General features: G+C 41.9%; 3 protein-coding genes across 3 annotated transcripts in view; 2 read left to right on the top strand and 1 right to left on the bottom strand.

Annotated features, from left to right (window-relative positions):
• Window positions 1-526: 526 nt before the first annotated feature.
• Window positions 527-12,064, top strand: ERLEC1 (endoplasmic reticulum lectin 1; the record flags this gene model as incomplete). Its single annotated transcript, XM_009870710.1, has 13 exons — window positions 527-631; window positions 1,818-1,898; window positions 2,763-2,840; window positions 2,982-3,045; window positions 4,760-4,800; window positions 6,826-7,049; window positions 9,082-9,211; window positions 9,638-9,799; window positions 10,442-10,501; window positions 10,631-10,755; window positions 11,166-11,243; window positions 11,435-11,510; window positions 11,784-12,064. Coding segments are annotated over 13 exons (1,296 nt in total), but the record flags the coding sequence as incomplete, so codon positions are not given.
• A 5,489-nt stretch (window positions 12,065-17,553) lies between these two features.
• LOC104274926 (toll-like receptor 2) lies at window positions 17,554-20,219 on the top strand. The gene has a single exon (XM_009870709.1). The coding sequence runs from the start codon at window positions 17,554-17,556 to the stop codon at window positions 20,167-20,169; it is 2,616 nt and encodes an 871-aa protein (XP_009869011.1). The 3' UTR covers window positions 20,170-20,219.
• A 4,460-nt stretch (window positions 20,220-24,679) lies between these two features.
• The window catches only part of GPR75 (G protein-coupled receptor 75), a gene marked incomplete at its 5' end in the record, with an annotated part of 1,069 nt that continues 321 nt past the window's right edge, over window positions 24,680-25,427 (bottom strand). The window contains one exon of the mRNA XM_009870711.1: window positions 24,680-25,423. Within this exon, the coding sequence (XP_009869013.1) occupies window positions 24,680-25,423 (744 nt within the window). The remainder of the gene's footprint in view (window positions 25,424-25,427) is intronic.

The raw sequence follows: 25,427 nt of genomic DNA on the forward strand, positions 1-25,427 counted from the left end.
GTCTGAGGGGTCTCTCGGTTTTTTTCCGCCGTCTCCCTCGCTGGAGGAGCTGGGCTTGTTCGTAGGTGCCCGCCTGAAACAAAGCCGGTGTTGAGGCCGTGGGCTGAGCCCGGCAGCTGGGGAGATCCCAGGGAAATCTGCCTTGGAAGGGAAGGTGGGAACGGTTGGTGCAAAGTGTGGTGGTTGCAGGTGGAGTTTTTTTAATAAAGGTCTTACCTGAGAACCAGAAGTGGGAAAGAGGAACGTGGCTGGAGGTAGAAGGAGAGTTTGTACAAAGGCTGTCAAGCTACTTGTCCCTGCCCATGACAGAGAGGTTGGATTAAATCATCTCTAAGGTCCCTTCCAGCCTAGGCCATTCTATGATTCTGCTTCAGGCTTAAATGCCACAAAGCCTGGTCTGATAGAATTAGGACCCAGGAGATGGTCTGGACCACCTGCCCAGCAGATTAAGTGAATTCAGAAATATTCCTAACAAGCAGCATTAGAAAAGCTGCCTGACTAATCCGTTGGTTGGTTGTTCCCTTAGCCTACAACGGGTGTCCTGTACAAAGAGGATAACTACATTATAATGACCACTGTGGATAAAGAAAAGTATAAGTGTATACTTCCACTGATAGCAAGTGGCAATGAGGTAAGTTCAGTCCAGTCTTTTCTGTAATTTTAACCTGTAGATCAGGTTTGTTTTTTCCTCTGTAAAAGGAAAATCGCCTGCAGAATGCCTCACTGTTTCCCAGCTTCTGGTAGGTGCCTTGACTTTGTGTTACGCACTAGCACTGCACCAAGTGGGGCCGTTCTGAACAGTCTTCAGGTCCTCATTTGGCAACAAATGATCACTGTAACATTCTGTTTATTGCTAGGTCTGTCACTGTGAAACTGGTGTGTTCTAAGTAACATTGTGGAACTCTAGGCCAGTAGACAGCTATAAAGGTTGTTAATGCTGCTGTTGTGCTCCTGTATCTGAGAACGCTATACAGTAGTGCTTCTGCCACCAGTAGTTTTTGTTCTCATTGCTTCCTCCCTCAATTGGAAATCTGAATGCACAATTTGGGGTTTAATTCTACTTTTTTTCAAAGTGTATAAATGCAGTTGTTTGTACAAGAGAAGGTAGATTGTGGAGGCCTTTGGTGAGGTTTATCATTGGTCATATGTTCCTCCAGCGGTTCGATTTTTCGCACCGTGAGAACTTGCACAGACAGGCTGTGCTCCCAGGGCAGGGACCTCCTGTTTTGAGAGAGCCGTCGTCCTTTAAGTAACGGGCAGTATGGAGAGCTTCAGTGTAGGTGAGAAATCTTTGGCATCGAAGAGCTTTACGTGGAGATCTCTTCAATAGCACACACATTTGTAGAGCAAAAATCGCAAAAGAAATAAATTTCCACAGTATTACTTACAGTTTTTGGATCCTTTTTCTTAAAAATTATGTGAAAGCTGCATGATGTTCCGATTATACTCCATCAGTACGGCGTCAGCACAGACTAACAAATGGAAAGAGAGTTGCTGCTGTTTCCCTATTCATGCCCCAAGCTGCCACTCTGGACGTGAGCAAGCTGTGAGCTCATACAGTTTTGCCACGTGTGCTATTTTTTAAACCACAGAACTTTTCTGGTTTCACTACTTGACTTGTGACTTCTTACTAAAATTAACATTTTTTTATTCTTTTTTTTTTTCTTCCTAATCACCCAAATGCACCTTCAGGCAGGAATTAGTAAGGTTTTATACATTTAAATTTTGTGCTAGGATTTTTGGTTTTTACTATTGCAAATGAATATTAACTAACTGAACTGTTAATTTTAATGTAATGCAATATTCTTCTATTTTAGGAAGAAGAAAAGGACTATAAAGGCCCTACTCCAGGAGAATTGCTGGAACCTCTTTTTAAGCAAAGTAGCTGTTCATATAGAGTATGTTACTTAGGTCTCGATAATCTAAGTTCTAATCAAAAACTTACAATCCAATGCATTTCAAAGTTTAATGTAGTAAACTGTTTGGATAAATATGTCTCAGATTTAAGGTACTAATTCCTTCCACAATAATGTCTCTAGAAGTTTATGACTAAATATTGGTGATAAAATTCTGTATTATTGAAGATGTTGGCAGTAAAATATTTGGGTTGCCGTTGAAAAACGAGGATTTAAAATATTTACTTCCAGGAGTCAAGCCACAGTGTGTGACAGTCTAGTGAATAGTTTTTCTCAGAAAGCATTAGAAGACCAAACCAAACATGCTTCTAGAGGTTCTGAAAGCTTTTCTGGTTTTTATCAGCTGTCATCCCAGCTCAAAGACTTGCATACAAGAGCAAGCCTAATACCAAACAAGCTCGTACTAAGAAAATGGCCAAATATTATACCCCCGCATCATCCCACACAATTCCTTGAAGAGGGAAGAGTGGGCCAAACACAACTGGCAAACAGCCCATATCTACGGCAGTTGCCAAAACCAGCCTGTGTCGAGTCACTGTGGCTTAGACCCAGCGCTTTGGGGGCAGATTTGGTTTTTACACTTTATTTGGTTATCTTTTTTCCTTCCTTTTATCTGTGTGAAAGTCAAGGAAACTTCACCTGGTATGTTTGTTGAGAAAGTCATCAAAATGCTTGGGAAATACTGAGACTGTTTGCTGTGCTGCTGGTTTTGAGGGTGTCTGAGCCCACACGCTTGGGCTGCGTTTCATTGATGCAAAAGCCAAAATTTTGGGGAAATTGATTTGTTCGTTTTTTTTGAGGGGTAATGTATCTAAACAGATTTTTTTATATTATTTTTCTTTCAAGATTGAATCTTACTGGACTTACGAGGTCTGCCATGGAAAACACATCCGTCAGTATCACGAGGAGAAGGAAACGGGACAGGTAGGCTTCTTACAATTTTGTAGTCTTCAACTCCCTTTTTTCCACTGGCATGTTCATGCAGAATTCTTCTAGAATTCCTGTACCCTTGAAAAAGTATGGAAAAAAGTAACTGAAATTTATTTTAACCTCTTTTGATTGTAGAAAATTAACATCCAAGAATACTATCTGGGGAATATGATGATAAAGAACCCATTATCAGAACCAGGTTTGTCTTATTCTATTTTGCTGATGCTAATTTGATTCTTCGAGTTTTAGTTGTTACTGAGAAATATGCTGTAGAAAATTGATTCCCAGTGCAGTAGAACAGAATTTTGTAGATGATTCATTTTTTTTACAAAATGTATTGTTTTCAATTATTTCTTTTTAGCACTTCACATTGCATCCCTCCTGTCAGTTTTGCCATGCTAATTGATTAGATTCACTAATCTGCAATAATTAGTGTCAGGGAAAGAAAACACATAATGTAAGAAACGGAACCAATAGATGACAGACCAGACTTTGATAACTGCCGCTCTTTTTTGTGGGGGATAGAAGCGTCTTTCAGACTGTGAGCAGAGGGCAGAGTGCATAGCACAGCTGTTCTGTAATAAAAAGCAATTTGGTTACAGCCTTTGCAGGTAGATTTGATCCTTGGAAGCGTTTGAGTCTTTTCGAGTGATCCTAGGAATATCCTGGATAAATATCCAGGGATCTCCAGAAATACTGAAGTGCCTGAAGTGGGACTTTGGTGGAAATTAGGTAGCTGAGCCCCAAACGCAAACTGCAAAGTAGAGTAACTAATATTTTGAGTGCTTCAGGTTGTTTTTTTTCCCTGTAAATTATTGTAGATGCTGAAAATTCTGTGGTTGTACCTGCCAAAATCTGCTTCCTTCGGTGAGCATTTTAGCAGTATATTAGTCCAAAGAACTCTCAGGTTCACAGACTTAAGCATTCATTCATCAGAGCTGATAGAAACAACAGAAAAACTATAATCTAGTTGTGCGTTGTTTTTGTTTTTTTTTAATTCTAGGCTAGTGTGTAAAAGCTGGGCACCACCATTTTTCTCTTCCTAAAAGTGATTAACTTGAACGTCTTGTAGGGGATTTAGCACTAATAACCCCCTTCCCTTGAATTTCTACCTGCAGCTTCAGAGACCACGTTGTCTGGCGATTCTTTGCTGGCGAGTTACAGTGCTTGTTTGCGCTGTCGTTAATCCTGTGCAGAGATGCCTTATACTCCCTAGGTGGTGCTGTACAGAAGACAGAAGGTTCAGTTTGAGTTACCAGTTCTTTCGTGGGCCTAGATGCTGAAGTTATGTGTGACGATACTTCCTGACATCCTACAGGAGTTGTTGAGAGCATTGACCCCCCTGTCCTTCCCACTTAGGTGTCAGACTGTTTTCTTTCTGCGCTTCCCATACAGCAATTCACACTACTTTTCTTAAAAAAATAGTACTGATGTTTTCTTAAACCACTGTGAGCTGTGTTTGCTCACGCGATCATCGTTATGGCGTGTAGTCTGGCCTCACGTCTTCCTATGAGTGCACCCTCTGAGGCTGGCTGGTGGGTGGGCTGAAGTGCTTGCCTGTTGACTGTCTCAGCCTCTAATTCCCTCAGGTTGCACAGAGCAGCAGCAGTGACCTGTTCCGCCCTGGCAGGCCTTTCCTGGGGTGCTAGCACTGGGTTTGGCCTGTCTGACAAACTCAAAATTGTTTTAAGATGATGCTAACTTGTATTTTGTTCTGTTTGCTCTGGACCCCAGATGACTGTTTGTCTCTTTTCTTTCCTCTTTTGCACCTGCAAGTTCATGAAATGGACTCTTGGCAGGGTATATGCAAAGTACTAGCCGATGCACAAAACATACAAACTTCTCTGTCTGTAATTTCATTTGACTTCAAGTTCACAGACTTTATGCTTACCTCATTCTTAATTATTCCCTAGATCAAGAAGAGAAGGAAAATCCAAAAGAGAGTGCAAAAGAGGCAAGTGGAAAACATCTGTTTTAATGTTTGCCATCAATAGTAGAGGCAATTTATATACGATGAGGTTATGTAATTAGTTCCCTGCCAAAGTGAGCTTCAAACAGTGAAACTCTCTCCCTGAGCTGCCCTCTTCTCACTTTTGATTATCAGTCTCAGCTCCGAAAGCATATTTAGTCTATCTAGTCATACACTTTCCCCTTCTACTTATTTATGTTAAAGTTAACCTAATCTTAAACGAGATGACTTATATATTCTTTTTCTACGAAGACAATACACATAACCACAAAGTCACGTTATGGTCTAGTGACAATTATTTTTCTGACCATATCAAAGATCCCAATCGCCTTAATGATGCTTTCATGCATTTTGGGTAGGGAGAAATGCTTAACGAAATCCTACAGCATGAAATTCCTAAAAGATGTCTCAGCTGACTGGATGACCCATCCCATAAAATTCTGTGCTTAGAGAACTTTTCCCTTTGTTTAGGCCCCAAAATTCCCAGTCTGAGTTACTAACTGGATAGCAAAACAATGCAAGTACCTGAAGCGTGTCAGAGGTTGGAATTGGCAAAGGCGGATTGGACCTGTGGACAGACACGCGCCTACCTTATTTGCATTTATCCTTCATTTTAATTCCAAAATGAAACTTTTGTCTACGTGTTCTTTCTAATGCTGATGGAGTGGTGGTGCTGCAGTGGACTCAGATAATATACGTGCCTGATGAGCATTTTCGAGGTAGTTGGTGGAGCAGACCCAAGTCAGAACATGGCCTATTCTAGGGGCAGTGGCAGTTTATGCTTCTTGGAAATTAAAGAAAGACAGATTCTTTGTAGTGCAACTTCTTTTTTTTTTTTATGATTTCAGGGGAAGCTCAATCTTTTACTGATGTTTTTTTGGACAGAATTTACGATGTACATATGCAGTCTTGGTTTCAGTCCATAAGAAATTTAGACTTAGTGTGGAATCTCCAGTCATGGAAAGAATAACACAGCTGGGTTGTGCTTAAAGGAACCAGAAACTGCTGTGATGAGAGACTTGTCTTAAGCCCCTGCTGGGTGCCAGCATGTTCATTCTTTAACCTCAGGAATGTCTTATTGCGCCGTTCCTGATGGAACAGTTTTCAGGAGAGAGTCAGTGGCCTGTGACAGGGTACCATGGGTTGAAAACCAAAGTAGGCGAGATATGGAAGTCTCTCAGGTCCCTGGATTGGTGTCCTGACCCCAGAAGGCACTACCACCTTTTCGCACAGAGCCTGATTTCTTGTGCTCTGAAAACTTTCATGGTCTCAAGCAATGCAGGTAGAAAAAGGTCTCGTTTTTAGGTTCCAGCGTGGCTTCTGCACAAACAGAACTCTTGGTATCTAGGAACTTTGGCTACTTCTGACGTAAGACGCAGGAGAAAGGCTTTTACCAGTTTAGAGAATTAACTTACTGAAGTGGAAGTTGGATGAAGCATAAGAACAAACAACTTTGAAGAGAGCTTACTTGGAGTGTATACAGAAGTGGAATTTACTTTGTACATATCATTAACTTTGTTAGCTGCAGTAAGAGGTATTGGGGAATGCCCTGGATAAGGATCAGCCTGGGCTGAGTGTGCCAAGAGGTGTAGCACAGGAATCGAGATGACTTTGCAGGGGCCTTTTTAGGTTCTTCATGATGAAGGTAACGTGCCTTGCCAGACCTGAGCTGAGTCTGGCAGAGCTATCCTCATCTCCCTATCTCCTAGACTACGGGGTGAACGTGGCTGGCTTGGTGCTTTTCCAAAACATTTCACCCAGCTAGGAGGTGTTCCTGAACTGAAACATCAGGAAGCCTGCTCAGAGAAACCAGCTGCTTTTGAAGTGGGAGCTCAAGCAGCTTGGTGCCTTCGTGCAGTGCTGTGTCAGATGCGGTAAATCAGAATGTAAACACCCAGGGCTGTTTTCAGTCCAGTAATGCTGACTCTGCACACCGTAATAATATTTTTTGTTTCCAAAGAGTCGAAGGAGCCTTCTTGTGATTCTTAACTTTTATTTTCTTTCACCTAGATACCTACAAAAAATATAGAAGGGCAGATGACCCCGTACTATCCTGTAGAGATGGGAAACGGCACACCTTGTAGCTTGAGACAAAACCTACCCAGATCGAGTACAGTGATGTACATCTGTCACCCAGAAGCTAAACATGAGATTCTTTCAGTAGCAGAAGTTACAACCTGTGAATATGAAGTGGTTATATTGACGCCTCTGTTATGCAACCATCCTAAATATAGGTACAGTACTCAAATTTTGGTTAACTTTATCACTTCAAATTTTCATTGATTCCCATGTGTGTGTGTGTTTATATTAGCCATGTATCCAGCTGTGGTTTCTGGTACAGAGCTGTGACACTTGTACACGCTCACTTTGGCAAGTGCAGTTTTGCCAGGTCTTAACTTTTCATGTTAAGTTGCGCAATGTTTGCATTTTCTAAGTCTCCAGTGATTGATCCCATGTGAGAAGCAGATGGGAAGTATCGCTTTACTTTCAACAGGTGAGTTTCTAGCCCTGTTGTTGCCGAAGCAGCAGGTCTTCACCCATAACCATAACATGTATTTTAGCAGTACTCTGAACTTAAGGAGCTCTCATCTGTCTCTGTCCTGCTTTATGGCCTCACCTTCAGCTATAGAAGTCATTTTCACATGAAGAGTTCACAGCTTCAGTGTTATTTTCCAAAACCAAAGTTAAAGATTCTTTTTTCCTCCCTGAATCGTACCATGCATCTAAGGGATACCCTTAGCCTCGATAGTACAGATTTTCTGACCTTTCAAGGGTTGTAAACAGACTTGCAAAGTGAATATGACCTACAAATGAAGGGGAGAATAGTGGACAGGAGTTCTGAATTTCCCATGTACACAGCTGTCAGAACAAGTGAGTATTTCCGTACTGTTTTGAAATGGGCAGCAACATCTGAAGGACAAAATCTTCAACAGTGCATTTTATAAACACTTGGCAATTTGGAGTTATGCTATTGTTAAATATTTAGTATCAATTATAAATTTTCTCATGTAGATGGGTTTGGTAATACTGTTGTCTGTTGCACTTACCTAGTGCACTGTTACCTGTTTACAAGTCGTTTTAAGCCTCTGTATCAGTAGAAAAATAGAAAGTGCATGGGCAAATTGTTCTATTGTTCAACAAAAATGCTGCCTCTTTCCAAAGGGAAGGCATAGAACGCTTCCTGGCCACTAGCAGGAAGTACTTAAAATAAACATAAAATATGTTTATTCTCCCACTTCCTGACCTCATCTTAGTAAATAAAAGTAGCTGGAGGCAGCAGGCTAGAAACGCTGCTCAGTGTCAGCAGCAGTAACAACAAGCAAACTTGTGAAATGTGCTTTTCCTGCCACATGTTCCTGAAACGGCACTGAGCAGGGCTTCAGCCAGCAGTGGTTTTCCTCCACACCTGCTGTCTTACCCAACAACGCGCTTGCGTTAACCGAGCAAAGTCCAGCCATTAGTTCCAGTTGTTCTTGTTTGGGTACTTTTTTTCAATTGGTGGGAATTGGGGACAGGGAGGAAGGCAGTGAAAAGCAGTATCTGTCTACTGCAGGTATTAGTCTTAATGTTGTTTAAATGAAAGTCAGATAAAACTCGGCTTCTTTGGTTACAGGGCTTATTTAATCTAGAGTGCAGTTCCTATTTAGGAAATATTTTTGGATGCTTTTAACTACAGTGGTGATGATAATTATACAGCTACTGCTTGTGACTCATCCTAGGGGGGCATCACAAAAAGCCGCCCTGCCTCTGAAGTGGTATCTGCTGTTTGTTTTGTACATAAGTCTTCTCTAAAGAGGACCTTTTCTGTGAGATGAGCAATGAAAGGTGAACACACACTTCATTTGTCTGCATGACTTTCATTTTGGTGTTTGCTTTCCTTGACCATTTTCTAACAGAAAAAAAAGCTTATCTGGTGTTTTAATGAGGCCTTCATTTGTGCAAAATGAGGAGAAAGCTGTGTTAACTCTGCTTCATCTTTTTGCTTTCTCTTTCCTGAAATAAGCTGCTTTGTGCAGACATTGCTCATGAAGAGAGTGATAAAGGGGTTAGATGGCCTTGCCAGTTGTATGGTGGTATTACGACTGAAACTGCGCAGCTCAAAAAGCCTGTTTACATCACTTGTAAGAAAAGCGCAGCTTTGGCTGAGATGGTGCAAGTACAAGGAAAAAAAATACGTACCTCGGCCCAGCTCAGTCAGGAATTTACAGTGGTAAAAATGTCTTTAAGGCGATAGTGAAGTGATGTATTGCTGACTTGTTTGGACAGGTTCAGGGCTTCCCCTGTGAATGACATCTTTTGCCAGTCTCTGCCAGGATCCCCACTTAAACCCCATAATCTGGAACAGCTGGAGAAACAGCAAGAAATGATGAAGATGCCTTTTAGAAGAGTTAAGGAGGTAGGATTTGTTTCATTTTAAATAGAAAAAATATTAATTTTCCATGTCGTAACACATGCAACTTCCACTTCTATGGAGTAAGGTCTCTTGCCTAACTTTGTAAGACCATGTCAGTCTTTTGAACACTTCTAAAACTTGTTGAAATCATCTGTAACTTACCTTACTTGGAAGCAAAGCAAAGCAAGTAAGCTTGGGCTCCTAACTGAAACCTTTTGGAGCCTTAAGTTTAGAAATATGCTAGGTGTTTGAGTTTTGATTATATCTTTTTCAGCTATGCTGAAGACAGTGAAAATTATGACAAAATGCTTTCATACTTTTCCCCACAGCCTACTTCACTTAGTATTAAGTAACTTCGTACGATGTATAAGACTTTGCAAGAGACATATAAAATCTAAATGGGTGTATTTGTGTATACTTTAATTCCAGGAAGAAATGCATTCAACAAAAGAAGAGAAATTTTCTTCCATTCATAAGCCTGTTGCTGTTGGAAGCCATCAGCTATTAACTGTGGGAACAACCCACATCTCCAAATTGACTGATGACCAACTTATAAAGGAATTTCTTAGTGGTTCCTACTGCTTCCATGGGGTGAGAAATAAAGCTATGCATAATAAAATAGCTACTCCTTAATTGCACATAGCGGTTTATGTATTTGTTTATTTTTTCTATGAACTGTGATAATTCCATTCTTAGAATAACTGCCTTTCCTTGCATTGATATAGTAAGGCCTATATAGCAAAGTCTCTGCCAGAAAGGTATCTTTAACCTTTCTGTTGAAACTCGGTTTATTTGGGCAGACAGTGAAAGGAAAGTAGATCATGAGAATTGTTCACTGCTCATTCTGTTAGTGAGAAGAAAAAAAATAAATCTGATAAAACTTACTGAGAACAGCCAGCAGAGGCATCTGAAGCTTTCCTTGTCTTTGAAAGAGGAAAGTATTTTTTTAAGAGATGAGTAGAGGGTCTACAAATAGTTTAAGGAATTTAGTCCTGTGTGGCTCTTCAAAGAGTATTTGCTTAAATTCATTTATTCCATCCCTTGCCTATGTCAATTGGTCTAATGAGAGATTCTCTCTCTCCAAACTACGAATCAAAACACCTACTGAACAGGTATGGAGTTTTACGGCTAGAAAAGCCAGTGGTTTAGGGTCTGGAGGAAAAGCAATGTGGGTGTTCTGGGGTGTTTTGTTTGGGGGTTTTGCTTTAATGCTGAGATTATGCATCTCCCTAGGGCGTTGGTTGGTGGAAGTATGAATTCTGCTACGGCAAATATGTTCATCAGTATCATGAGGTATGTTTAAATAGCTGTATGATCTGCGATTAGATGGGGCCAGGGGGAAAGGATTAGAGAATGTCATTAAAATACCCTCACTGCTCATTGTATCATACAAGGTGTAATTATCAGCCTTTCGTTTTTTAGGATAAGGAAAGTGGCAGGACTTCTGTGGTTGTGGGGACATGGAGCAAGGAGGAACACATCGAATGGTCCAGGAAGAATGCTGCTAGAACCTACTATCTTAGAGAAGATGGCACACAGACAGTCAGGTACGGTTACACTGACTGCACCTACTGCTCTGGCTTGTCCCTCCTGAATTAGTCTCAAGCTTGCAAGAGAAAAGAATAAATGACAGGGCCCACTTCTACAGTCCTTGAATGTTCAGTTTACAAATAGATACAGTAAACTGTCAAGAGCAGGGTGCATAGATGTTTATTCCCTCCACACCAATCAACATGCAACATCAGAAGATATAATTCCACACTGGAGACGATGCAGAGATAAATCTTGCAATGGTGAACAACTACTTGCCTCTGCAGTAACTGAGACAAAGGGTGTTACTAGTTTAGTTTGTGTATTGGAGTGAAATATGCAAAGAGTGATACGATACTGTATCACACAAGTTATAAGAATTGTTTTTAATATTTCTGAACTTTTTTATTCCAATCTTTTGTGGCAGGATGGTGTCTCATTTCTATGGAAATGGGGATGTTTGTGACCTAACAGACAAGCCAAGGCAGGTGACTGTGAAATTGAAGTAAGTTAACTTTTTTTACAAACCAATGATTTGTGTCTCTGCTTCCTGCACCAGAGGAGAAAGCCTCTGTTGTCTTCAGAAAGCAATGAGTGGTAGCTCAGTAAAAATGCTATAGACACAAGGGAAATACATGTTTTAGTTTTGTGCCCATTACATGCTGAACGTGACAAAATTTCTCTTCTGTTTTTCAGATGTAAAGAATCGGATTCCCCTCATGCTGTGACCATATACATGTTAGAGCCTCATTCTTGCCAATACATCCTCGGGGTATGTAAAGACTTAGTGGAATTCCCTAAGATCAGGTGCTGCCTTACAGAGGATGACTCCAGGTGTATGGTTAAGACAGCCCCTTCCTTCCAGGGGCTCTCACAGAAGATTCCTCACCCAAAAGTAAAAAGCACTTAATTTTAAAGGTGATGCTTTGCTCCTGTTGCCTCTTGCAATCTGTTGCCATGAATCTCACAATCTGTGTTGCAATCTCTTGTAAAAGCTTATCAGTGATTTCACAGGTGTTTAATATTTTGATCTCTTATGTTCAAGGTGGAGTCTCCAGTCATCTGTAAAATTTTGGATACAGCAGATGAACACGGGCTCCTCTCAGTGCCCAGCTAAAAACCATCATGCAAGCCAAACCTGTCACCGACCCCACTGGTGTCTGCCACACAAACATCCCATTCGTGCGATGAGCGAGGCAGAGAGAAGCTTCCAGGCAACCAGCCTCACCAGCAGAATCCTGAGGGACTCGTGAACCACTTTGTGTATAACTATGTGTATATAAGAGATTTTCGATAAACTTTTAACAATTAAAATCTTGTCTTGCACTTCCTGTTTGACTCGTGTATGGCACGTTCTGCAGTCATCATCAAGGTGTAAAGTATCAACTTCAAAAAGGCAAAATGAACAAGGTCCAGCTTCAAGTGGGGACTTCAGCTGCCAACAGAATGAACAAGTGAACCAACGCTTCTTGCTCAGGAGCCTTCCACAGCTGCTACACCACCAAAATGTTCTACGGCCATCACTTACTTTGTCCAAACAAACATTACCTCAGGCTGATTCCTTGGAACTGTATTAACATCCCAGCCCTTCCTCCTCTTACCTTACCCCCTTCAACTGTTATTTCTTTCCCCAGTCTGGGCTGCTTTCCAGGACTTTTTTAATGTATTAACACTGTAGGGTTCATCTTAATATATTTATTTTGCTGAACCTTCTTCTTGACATCAGCCAGATGTTTTGCTTCTAAGGTATGATACTAGTGATCTGCAGTCGCATTTTTAGTGGCAGAGTTGTCACCATGAGCTAGACCTCTAGGCTCCCACCTGTCTGTGTGTGTTGTCCAAGGGGTTTCCTTTTCAGTGATGAGGATTTGGTACATCCACCCACCTTGCAGTGGATGTTTTCTGGCAGCATGCCTACCTCACAAATAACATTTCTGGTGCAGGCACATGAAGGTTTAGTCTGCTGACTGTGCACATTTGTAGAAGGTAATTGAAGTATTACTTAAAACCAATATCTTAAGTAGATTTCCGTTACCAACACCCACCCTACCTTCTCCTTCAGGAGGACATTGTTGGGTTGTCAGAAATACAGGTCAGTGCTTCTGCCTGGTGTGACTCTGTGGACGAGTTATGCAAAATCACAGACGAGATGACACATATCCGCTAGTCAAAGTGCAGGCATGTGGCCTGAGCGGCAGGAGTTCAGAAATTGGGAGTCATGGCTGAGAAAGCTTCCTGCATGCTCTCTTGGTTAAGTTCCACCAGAGCGAGGTGGAAAGCACCATGTAAAGCCTGGGGTGATGCCTGGGTGGGAAGGGCAGCTGGGAGCTGGGCAGCATTTTGGTTATGTTACATTGGTCACAAATGTAAGCCCACGCTGCTTCTTCTTTTCTAAAGCTATTGTGCAAGGTGTAGGAATTTCATAACAAATGTCAGACAGAAATCTGCCAACAATTTGACATATGACTAGTTGGCTACTACCCAAAATAGAAGGTTACATGCTAGAACCTATTATATTGTCTTATATAGTAGAAAACAAAAGCAGCTGCAGCAGGCTGTTATGGCATTTACATTGAAAGTAATTGTTCCTGATCATATTTTTCTGATCGCTTAGCAACATCACAGAGAAACTGAAAAAGGGGGAAGAGTCTCCCACCCAGATTTTTCCCCTTCAGTCTTCTTGTGAAGCATTTGATAAGTAACCTTTTGCTTATTTTGGTCACGTATTTAGCCAGTAGCTTTTAGAAAAGAGAAGACATTAAGAGCAGCATTCTCTGGACTTAGTTTCAAAAAAGTTCTTTTACTTGCCTAACAGTCAACCAGACCATAAGCAGCTAGCAATAGATAATGTATGAATCCAGGCCCCATATTAAGCACAGTGTGGCCAAGTTGGCCACACTCCAGCGACTTGTTGAACAACCTGAAAAGCTTTAGGAAGGGGTCCCCACCTCCCCAGCTTCAGATGAACATTTCAGCAGCAGCTCCTGCAGCTGCACTGTGACCCTTCAGCTGCCTTAACTCCAGCTCTGGAGTGCCAGAGGTGGCACTCTCTCAGGTCCACCGCAGCCAAGATGCATCCCAAGTCAACAGACAGTAACAAAAAATTAAAGCAGATTTAGCCTTAGCTACCCTAATCTGTTTCTGCAATGAGGTTGGCTGAATCCTCCTCATGGAGGCTCTGGAAGCAGATGGAAACCTTAGGGTGTGAGCCCTTGTGATAGTTTCATTTCAAATTAAGGATGTCGCTATCTTCCTGGCTGCTCTCAGGAAAGGCAGATGCAATCTCGGTACCACATCGAGATCTGAAGCCCCAGCTTTGACTCAGATGCGCATGTCACGCCGTGGACAGACATGCGGCGTGGGACGAGACGGTATCAAACTTCTTCAGCATCCATCTGGCTGGGTCATACCAAAGGAAGGAGAAACTGCAATGCACTAAACCTTCCTGCCCACCCCTCAGTCGTTGCAATTAGATCAGAGGAAAAGCTAAGAATAGTTAAGTTGCAGAATTTAAAGAATCCCACTTGGCCCGCACAAGAGGCAAGTCCCCAGTGCAATGGGAAGTGCAACATCTTTGATTAAGCAGCCACAGCATCCTGGTGCACTTCTAATACCAACTTTTGCTATTTTAGGAACAAACGACACTGTCACAAACCCATGAAATCTGCACCCAGTTCCCCATATTCCTCAGCCTCTACTTCCCCTTGGACAGGAAGCATCATGCTCACATATGTTCCTAACACTGCATCTGAACTACCTGCAAGCAATGCAAATCCACAATGACATAGAACATCCTTTTCTCTTGCACCCTCTCCTATTTCTCCTAAACCAACACCTGATTTGGGAGTAAACTACCAAGGTGGGGATAAGGGGAGCAGGGAAGATGCACGCAAAAAACCCACAGGGCACAACTCCCTCGTGTGCTCCTCCTACACAACCAAAACCACTCCGAGAATGGCAGCGTTCACCTCGCTTGCCAAGATTCACTGAATGAATATCAGAAAACTAAAACAGAATCTTCTGTATGAGGTAAGAGTCAGGTCATTATTGCCATGCCTTTATTTGCATCTCCACTCAAAGACACTGCCCCAAACCTGCAGCCATTAGACTTCAGACAACAGAGATTCATTCTGGAGCTCATTTTTAATTGTCATTTAATTATGTCAGTTATTAATTAGCTGCAACACTCTATCAAAAAGCAGATAGAATATTTATGTAAGACATCTGCACAGGTGATAGACATGGCTGAGAGGAGTCAGTGGCTCAGTATGGGAGGTGAGACAGTGCCTTGGAAGTTTCACTTACCTGAAGGGGTGAAATAAGACGGTCGGTCTCAGAAAGATTTTCTTGAGTGGTAAAGAAATGCCTCTCGCTGCACTGAGGCAGACAAGTATATTTCCTGGAAAGGAATAAATGAATATGCAGAACATGTGCTGTTTGAAACAAAAGTTAGAATAATGTCAGCACAGTATATCAGCAGAATAACCATTCCTGTACTGAAAAATAGTCTTTTCCACTTTGTCACTTCCAACCACACCTTACTCTCATGGCCAGCTGGAGACATGGTTTGATGGGCCTTGTGCTAGAAAAAAGATGCTCCATCTTCCCAAAGAGTACAGAGAAGAATTTCAAGAGCTTCCCAGCTGTATTTAGATGAAGGATGGAAGACCGGTCAGGCAGAAATGGCTGTCTGCACAGGGTCACCCCAAGGTGAAAGCAGAGGCAAGAATCTTTCCTGACATGCCCCAAATGCTCTTAATTTCCTGTCTCTTCTACTAAAGCAGGTTAGGAACTGTCTGAAGAATGGATGCCTTCAGGGCAATTCCCAGAACCTGCTGGGGCAAGAAAGTGTCCAGTCAGACCAGAAATGCTGCACAAACAACCTTGGGGTTTTCCAGCCCCCCAAGACTGCACAGGGGAGCCTCTGAGCTGCTGCAAGAGTTTCCAGTCACTGGCAGTTACAAAAGACTGGAAAAAAACCCCTCAATAGCGGAAAAAGCAGAGCAGATGATAGAGATCTGCACATTGTGCAATGTGTTGACTTCCCTTCTGTTGGCATCCTGAATCGAACTAGCTACAAGAAGTGCATCTTTCAAGGCAGCACTACAAACACTGAGAAAATTTCCTGTTATTTCTTTTTCTTCTAACTGAAGTGCGCGGAAGATACAATTGCTCACTTTTGCAGGAGTACTTCTGTTGCACGAGACCTCCTGTTTACACAGAAGAAAACCCAACATGAAAACCTTGCTATCTTAGGAAATGCACCCACAGCAAAACACATCATGGGAGTAAATCAGTTTTATAACCTTGTGGTCACTCTTGGTGCTTCCAGACCTTCCCTGCGACACTCTGGTAATAGCAAAGCCAGCACATCCCTTGGACCAACACTGTTCATAGCATCCAAGTGTTAAAACAAGCAACTTCCACTTTTGATATTCCCCTCAGCAATAGGCTGAGCAGCTGCTGGTACTGGCAAGATGAGGAAAAATGTACAGCTTTCACCACGGAGAAGTACGTCTGGCGCAAAGCTCCTCTGTCAGCCTCGCAGGGGGAAGTGGGGCTACAGATGCCGCCTGTCTCAACAGAGCCAGGCAGCTCGTGTGGTTCCCAGGGGCATCCGGGCACGCCCCGCTCCACTCCTGGGGCCGTCAGCAGCAGCAGGTACCAGCAGAGGAGCAGCGCTGAGGAGAGCAGGCAGAAGGGGGGTAAGAGGAACGGGGAGGGTCACTGGAACTCTTTCAGCCTTAAACATGAAACACTTCTAATACTCTGGGGGCTTCCTTGTCCCTATGGTGCGTTTGCTCCCGGCTGCAGTGTATTTTTGCTCGGTGTGAGAGAGCACCTGCCAGCAGTGGAGGGTGCAGGGGACAGAGCCGAGAAGTTGCTGGGGTCCCTTCTCTCTTCAGTTAAACGTGATGGTCCAAGCCTGGTGGGCAGCAAAGGGTACTATGGTAGCACCAGGTTGTTCAGCTGAAGTTCTGCACCTGCATTTTCAGGCAATAAATACAAGCTGTGGAGTGGAGGTGTCAGGACACTAGTGACAGACAGATGTGGGGCAGGAGAGGGGCTGGGCAGTGATGTTGCCAGGCAATGAGAAGCCTCCGAAGATTAATGATGCACAGGCAGTGACCTCTCCCGGTACAGGCTGCCTTAGACAAGTCCTCCCATATCCTACTTCAGAGCAAACTTACTCTTTTCATTACTCTAAAAGGTAAGGCGAAATAAATAGTCACTGGTAAATTCTTGGCTGAGAGCAAACCATCAAAGGGATGGGATCACAAAAAGACACACGGTCGCACTTATGTGGAGATCCCTGCCACATTACTCTGATACACTAGTTAAGTGGCTGAACAGGTTTTGCATGGGTCAGACTTACCTGGTTGTTGTGTACCAGGATAAGAGACTCTAAAATCCGAGCCTCAAGCACCGTTTGCAAAAGTGCATCTCAGATTGTGCATCAGGAAGACTGCATTGTAAAGGCTGCTCCCTGCCTGCCTGGAGTCAGGGGGAAGGAAAAAAGAAAAGAAAAGGAAAAAAAAAAAGAAAAACATAATTCAGACTTCATCTGGAATGAACAGCACTCTCCTTCAAATCGTTCTCTGTCATCATCTTTTATTATTGCCTCTTGAAAATAATAATGAAGCAAGACATGTTTTGTTAATGGAGATAAAAGGGAATTCACAGATGCACCTAATGAGACAATTTCTGTACTTGCAAGTGAACTAGAATTATTTTTTAAGGGTATTCATTAACACAGAGCATATTGCAATGACATTTCTTTTGTCATTTTTTGTCATACGTTTCTTTTCTGCAGGATGAGGATCCTTACTGAAAGCCTTCATTTCTACTTAATCTCTTTCTTATTCAGTGGAGCAAATGGATTCCTCACTCCAAGAACACCTACAGCCTATGCCTTCCCATTTTGTAACTACTCCTATCTAAATCTCTCTTCTGTATCAGAAGCACAAGCTCCAAAAACTGCAAGAGCTCTCAACTTCTCACACAACTTGATTGAAAAAATAACCAAGAGAGACTTGGAAGGTTTTGACGCGCTGGAAGTTTTAGACCTCTCCTACAACCTGATTAAGGACGTTGAAAGTGGTGCATTGGAGAGTCTGTTCAGCCTGGTTTCTGTCAATTTATCATTTAACGATAAGAAACTTCACGTATCAGATCTTCCACCCTACCTGAAGCTCTTACCCACTAGCAAAGCCTCAGGGTCTTTGCAGCTTTATAAGTATTTTGAGAAATCCTCAGAGGCTGCTCTGGAGCCTCTTGCATCCGCCAAAAAGCTGCCGCATTCCAGAGGTCGACCTCTCCTGCAAAATGTTAATTCGAGGCTCAGACGAAGTACAGAGAACCTTCTGCGAAAAGCAGAGAAAAATGCGACAGTTGCTCCAAGAGCCACATTAAGGCCTAATTTCTGCGGAGCACCAATAAATGGGAAACTCGATCTGTCATACAGCAAACTCTCCGAGGAAGAGCTGGAAATAAAACTGAATCCGAATTTCTGCCAAGCTGAGCTCGACAGTATTCTGGAGCTTGACATTAGTCACAGCGACCTGGAAATGGATCTTCTGTCTCTGTTCATCTTGTTTTTGCCAATGAAAAACGTGCAGTGGATTGATGCCAGTCACAACAAATTAAAAATTAACGATCAAGATGTTGAGGCGATCTGTAAATTCCCATTCAGCATGTTTTTCTTTTTAAATATTAGCAACAATCCCATAAACAGCTTGGATAATCTGTGCCTCCCTTCAACCATCAGGGTAATTGATTTGTCCTTCACCAATATAAGCCAAATACCCCAAAATTTTGCTAGGAAGTTGTTTAACTTGGAAAACATGTACGTTCAAGGAAACCACTTCATATACACAGCACGTCCTGAAGCATCTCAGAACCTTTCCTCTGGAGCTGTAACAATTAATGCCATTTCACTTGTGAGGAATGAGGCTGGCACACCCATTGAAAGTCTTCCAAGGAAAGTGAAACACCTGAAGATGTCCAACTGCTCTATCGTGGAACTGCCGGAGTGGTTTGCTGACACAATGGAAGAATTGCTATTTTTGGATCTCAGCAGCAACCCAATTTCTGTGCTTCCTCACTTGCCTACCACCCTGCAGCATCTCGACATAAGCAACAGCGACATTAAGACGATACCCCCTAGTTTTAAGTCCATCTCCAACTTAACAATATTTAATATTCAGAATAATAAAATTACAGATATGCATCCCGAGTATTTCCCATTGACTTTAACAAAATGTGATATTAGTAAAAACAAGTTGAACATGTTGTCATTAACTGATGTCCTGGAGAAACTCGAGTATCTTAATATTTCTGGAAACATGATCACCAGACTGGAACCCACCAGCAACCTTTCTGCACTTACTAACCTGGATGGTAGTCACAATCAAATTTCAGAACTCCCTGATTACTTTGGGAAATCTCTTTCAACACTGAAATATTTTAATTTGTCAGGGAATAAGATCTCCTTTCTGCAGCGTGGCTCTCTCCCAGCTTCTCTGATTGAGTTAGACATTAGCGACAATGCTATTTCCACCATTGTGGAGGACACTTTTGGCCAGTTAACAAGCCTGCGCGTTTTGACCCTTCAAGGGAAACATTTTTTTTGTAACTGTGACTTGTACTGGTTCGTGAATGTCTACACCCGCAACCCCCACTTGCAGATAAACGGCAAAGGAAATCTCAAGTGCAGCTTTCCACCACACAGGCGGGGCTCCTTGGTGGAAAGCAGTAACCTCACACTTCTGCACTGCTCCCTGGGCATCCAGATGGCCATCACCGCTTGCATCGCCATCCTGGTTGCTCTGGCGTTGGCAGGCTTATGCTGGCGGTTTGACGGGCTGTGGTACGTGAGGATGGGTTGGTACTGGTGTATGGCGAAGAGGAAGCAGTACGAGAAGAGGCCAGAAAACAAGCCCTTTGACGCCTTCATTTCGTACAGCGAGCACGACGCAAACTGGACGAAAGAGAATCTACTGCAGAAGCTGGAGATGGAAGGATTCAAGATATGTTACCACGAGAGGGATTTCAAACCAGGGCATCCCGTACTTGGTAACATTTTTTACTGCATAGAGAACAGCCATAAAGTCCTTTTTGTTCTCTCTCCCAGTTTTGTGAACAGCTGCTGGTGTCAGTATGAGCTGTATTTTGCCGAACATCGGGTCCTGAACGAAAACCAGGATTCCCTCATCATGATTGTGCTGGAAGACCTCCCACCTGACAGCGTCCCACAGAAGTTCAGCAAACTCAGAAAACTGCTCAAAAGGAAAACCTACTTAAAGTGGAGCCCGGAGGAACACAAACAGAAAATGTTCTGGCGTCAGCTAGCAGCTGTCTTAAAAACAACCAACGAACCTCTTGTGAAAGCAGAAAATGGAGCTGCTCAGGATATGTATGAGATGAAATGAGATACAGGAATGCGTAAAGGTTGTGCTGCAAAGTCTGCTGTCAAATAAAAGTGTTTCTGTGTTTACCTCCTGCAAAGGCTGCTGTGTTGCAATGGGGGGATGTTTCGGATCAGTGCCAGGAGAGGTTATTAGTGGGTTTGTAGCATCCGCATCATTCCGTCCGATAAAATAATCCACTACCCAAAGTGCTGAGACCAGAGCCCTGATACACAGCTTTTTCTTTGCAGGTGCTTGATTTTCTTCAGCTATTTCCAGCATTTCCTAAAATGCCGTGGATGTCACCTAAAAGGAAGAACAGCTTAAGTCACACATGCATGTCCTAACTGTCTTCTTGAGATTATTGCAAGGAAAAGTGATGTCACTCAAAGGTAAGGTTGTAGTTCACATCCTCAGTTCTAGCACAGCTTAAGATGGCAACACACACATAAGAAAAATGCAAGCCATGACAGTACACAGGTAACAGCTTCTTCCTATGGTCTAGCAAAAAAGATTTCCTTAATGTAGCAAGCTGAGAGATGCAACTGCAAATCCACACCAGTGGTGCAAGAGATCAGACTTCCAAATACTTTGTAACTACAGATTAACATATACAACCAAACAATCCAAAAAGAGCCAGCTGAGTGTGTCAGTACCTACTGTCAAACAGTTGGTGTGAATTTTATTTAAATGTCGTCATCATAAATCTCTGAGGAAAATCTCTGTGTGTTATTATTTAGACACATTGACGCTGACCCATTGCAAATGAATTCAGTGCTACCTCTGCATAGCTCTTGTCATCACATAGTGCCACTTAATAACTACTTACTGTGTTTGAAAAAATAAACTAAAAAAAAAAAAGAAAACAGCTGACCTAATTTTCAGTCAAGGAAAAGCAACAGAGTGTGATAGAAAATAAATACCAGGTAAGAACAAACCATTTAGCGTAGCACAAGCAGGACTTGCTGAAAAATGAGCAAATCCAAATGATCTACCAGCAGATCACCACAGACTCAGGAATGCAGAATTATTTTTGCGTTCTTTAAATTGCTGCCAGCTAACTGGCGAAAGAGAGAACTGGGACTTTTTTTCCCCAGCAGCTTTGTCTTTAGCAACTTTTTGAGGTTGTATAGATACTGTTTAAAATTATTTGGCATTAGCAGCTTTTAGATTTTTTTGTATAAAGGATAAAAAAATGCAATGCTGCAGGTCACCAGCCATAAAGCAACATATGTAATTGACTGTGAATTATAAAATCTTTCAAATATTTCTGTTAATGTAAACAACCAGAAGTTACTTGTTAGTGATGAATAAGCTGCTTTTCTAGTAACCTTTCTGCTTCCTTTGAGGCTACTCCTTATTTCATGAGACACCCTGGTTAAACTGCCAGTAGAACACCTAACATCACAAACACAGATTTTCTAGAATATAGCACAAACTCTTTGGGCCAAGTACCATAACAGCAGTCAACAAGAGCAACTTCAAAAGAAGCTGAAAAGCACACTGAAAACATACATTGGATAACACGTTCCACTGCAACGCATTCATCTTAGTGCCAGAAATCAAAGATTGCTTTAATTCCTGAAGTATAAAATTTCACATATATTCCAAAACATGTTGGTATTAACTGTTGGGCTCCCGATATTTGTATTACCCACATGAAATACCTGTTATACCTTCCTATTTTTGTCTAAATAGTTCTGCAGTGATGAGGCCCACAGCGTATGTACAGGCAGTAAGGCAAGTACAGCACTTCGAGTCTTACATTTGCCACCTTTCATATTCATGAGATGCTTTCTTGCTCTTGTGTTATGGACTCCACTGGCTACAGATCTACTTTTTCTAAATCATTCAGTATTCACATAATTTTATTGCTTACTCCCTTACCCATCTCCTCTCTTCACATATGTTTTCTGTCTCCTTCATCTGACACTCTGTTGCTCGTTCCCCCTCAATGAGCTCGTTGGTTTTTGAACCTCCTAGTCATGCTTTACTGGTTCTGTGCTCAGCAAATACAACAAGGAAGCTAAAGGAAAAAAGAAAAGTTACAATTCCAGATGAGTTTAAATCTTATGATAACTAATTACTTCAGTTCATTATTTACTTCCAAGAAATTGTACCTACATATTTTTGAAATCCAATCTCTATTTTCTACATCCATAAGCCTCCCTCTAAACATTTATTTAGTAAAACTGATGATTTAATTCAGATTTTCTTCAAACTGGAAATCACAAGGCATCACACTTTCCCATCTGGCACAAAAAACATATTAACACCTTGGTTGTATAAAGAACACAACTAGCATTGAGAGATAATAGAAGAGCAACATTACAAAGTACTTTGAAGGAAGTGCAGTTCCTCTGTCTTAGTAATACATCACATAAAGGCAATAAAACCCCCTTCTTGCTCTGCTCCCACACAAATACTCAATGCAAATTACTTTTATGAATCAGGTGAGGGGGATTTAATCTTCTGTCATGTGATGAAGTTCATGTGATCTAAACCAAGAGCACAGCAGAAGTCGTACATACATGCAGTGTTAAAACCAGTCTTCACGTGGACCTTCAGCTCCCTCCAAGTATACAGAGGGCCCCACCTTGCAAGCACTTCTGGGTCCTGCCCTATAGTCCTTACCATCTGAAACTGCAATTGCTGCTAAGAACATATAGTTTGAAACAAAATGACAGGATCTCACACTTGCCCCCCTCCAAATTAGTCTGCTTTGTATTACAGAGAAATGCAAAGACAGCCAAACCACAGAAGGCAGACCTTTTAGTTATCTTGTATAATTACTTTAGGAAGAACCACGTCATTTCTTTGTAGAGAAAAATACCTGGGCAGAAAGAAATGACTTAAGGAAATAATTTCAATTTTACATTTGTATTAGAAAGTTGTTCACATCCATTTTATTGCAAGAAAGCTGTCTTGAATTATCCAAAATTAATTAAAACTCAGAGTGATAAACAAAGAACAGTGTTCGTAACGTTAATAGTCTTTCAGGAAAATCTTGAAAATAATTTAGTTAAATAGTTTAAACCAACAACGACTCAAACACAGCAATGATAAGAATGGTTTTTGTTTCTAAAATAACAAGTCATGTTCCCATCATTGTAATTTTACTAAATTTGTGGCATTTTCCTATAATGAGGCACCAAGAGTGTGTGGCACAATTATTTCAGAGATACTAAGGCTCTGCTGAAGTTCAAAGAGGTCAAAAGGTGATTGCTTGCTTTGAGAAGATCTGGCCACTTAAAGTAATAATTGTGAGAAATATAAATGCCTCCAAATCATTCTGTTTCATAAGGAACTCTCACAACACCCAATGACACAAATGATCAGACTTATAAAAAAATATTTAACTTCTGGTACCTGCTCACTGCATACAACAACACATGTACATTTTATAAATAGCCAGATTAATAATTTTAAAATCAAAGTGATCCTAGACTTCTTAAGAAAACCTCAAAAACTCATGGTCATTCTGCTTTTAAAAATGCTAGTAGCAGCTATCAGTCCTACCTGTCAGGAATATCACAGCCGAATCCCCCCAAGTCCCAGCTTTAAACAAAGTCATAGACAAAAAAGCAACCAGCCACATAACTCTGTAACAGTTTACAAATTAGAAAATTCCAGAAATGACTGCATTACTAATGGTGTACCAGTACAGTAATATTGCAATATTCATTCTCATCCTCAAGTAAAATCTATAATTAAGTATTGCACAATTATTTCTATCAGATGTAAAATACTTCTCCAGATATATTATTTTGGGATATGTAATGCCACCGATCCTTAAAATAAACGTTCAGCGGAAATTAATGATATATATACATGAAAGATTTATTACAGCGCCACACTTCTCAGAAGTCCTTTCCCAGTGGTAATGTAACACTCTCTAAAATGCTTTGTGCCACTTTAGGAGACTGAGACTGAAATCTTAAACTCTGCTTGAATTTTATAGAAATTTTGCCATTTACCCCAATGGAACCAGGATTTCACCCTATGCACAGGAAGGACTTCCGTTACTAGTGACAGCTGCTACTAGTGACGCAAATTACCACATATTCTTTCAACTTCTGCAGTGGGAAGAGTTTAAACTTAAAATTTAACACCAAGCATCTTCCCAATTCTTCTTTCTTGAAAATATGGCAAGAATGCAGTTTAGCAGGTAATACTTCTGGTGCAGCCTCAGATTGCTCTGAGATACTCTACCTTGTGACAAAATGAATCACATAGTTATAATGCTTATTTTTTTACTTGCCCAGCCGTAAAAATTAGTAACAAAAACACCCTCATGTAACAATACCAAATACAAGTCTAACATATTCCCCTTTCTGACTTTGCGCAAAAATTCCAGAAAGCGTCACGGAAGTAATATCACAGTATTCACTTCAAATGCAAATCGCTGGATATTAACAGCAGTGGTGTTTTTCTTAACTAGCAGCAGTACTTTATCATTGAGTTCAGAATAACCATGAACCAAACCCAAGGAGGGCACCTGCTGGCTGAGCTAGATCAGAACCCTTTCCCAAGGTTACACCGAGGGCACTGGGATCTGCTTAGTCGAAGTGCTGTCACAGTCCCGCACCAAGTCATTGGTGGTGTGGTAGTGCATGGCGATGTAGGATTTGGCAAACCCAAAAGTGGAGTTCATGGGCTGCAAGCTATTCGGAGTGCTCACCTCCTGGGAAGGGCTGCTGTTATAGATACTGTAATAGGGCTCAATCCGGGTGTTCATGGGGGTCGAGCTGCTCTGTGCGTAGTGCTGATGCCCAGCAGAAGCCCTGGGACTCAGCACACTTTCCTTGGAGTGACTTGGGCCACAGGCTTGGTCCACAAACTTTTTCTGAGGTTTTGGAGACAGCATGTACGCTGAATTAGTCTCGTGGTGCGATGACTTGTTCCTGTTGACTTCCAGGCTGCCTTTGCCCATGGCCCGAAGCCTCGTTTTCTGCTTGCAGCAGAAAAAGACAAGGGCTATGTACTGCAGGCACCAGAGGACTCGTCTCCGAAGTCCGGCGCTGTTGCGAGAATATATAAAAGGATTTAACCCAGATTTGAAAAAAATGAGGGTAAAGCCACACAGCTCAAACTGGTAGAGAACAAAGCCACCACGGCTGGACAGCATATCCTGCACCAATGAGATACCCAGTGGCAGGCAGCAAACCAAGACAGAGAGCACGATGACGACGCAAGTCACCACCGCCTTGGAGTCTTTGGCTGTGGACAGGTTGACCGCTGACACAAGCTGGAGCTGGGCAGCAGCGGTGGCCGGTGGCTGG

Source organism: Apaloderma vittatum, unplaced genomic scaffold, assembly GCF_000703405.1.
Source record: "Apaloderma vittatum isolate BGI_N311 unplaced genomic scaffold, ASM70340v1 scaffold37985, whole genome shotgun sequence".
Taxonomy (NCBI): Eukaryota; Metazoa; Chordata; class Aves; order Trogoniformes; family Trogonidae; genus Apaloderma; species Apaloderma vittatum.

Bases quoted from the DNA above. Each gene is read 5' to 3' on its own strand.
- LOC104274926 (XM_009870709.1), top strand. From the start codon at position 17,554: ATGAGGATCCTTACTGAAAGCCTTCATTTCTACTTAATCTCTTTCTTA.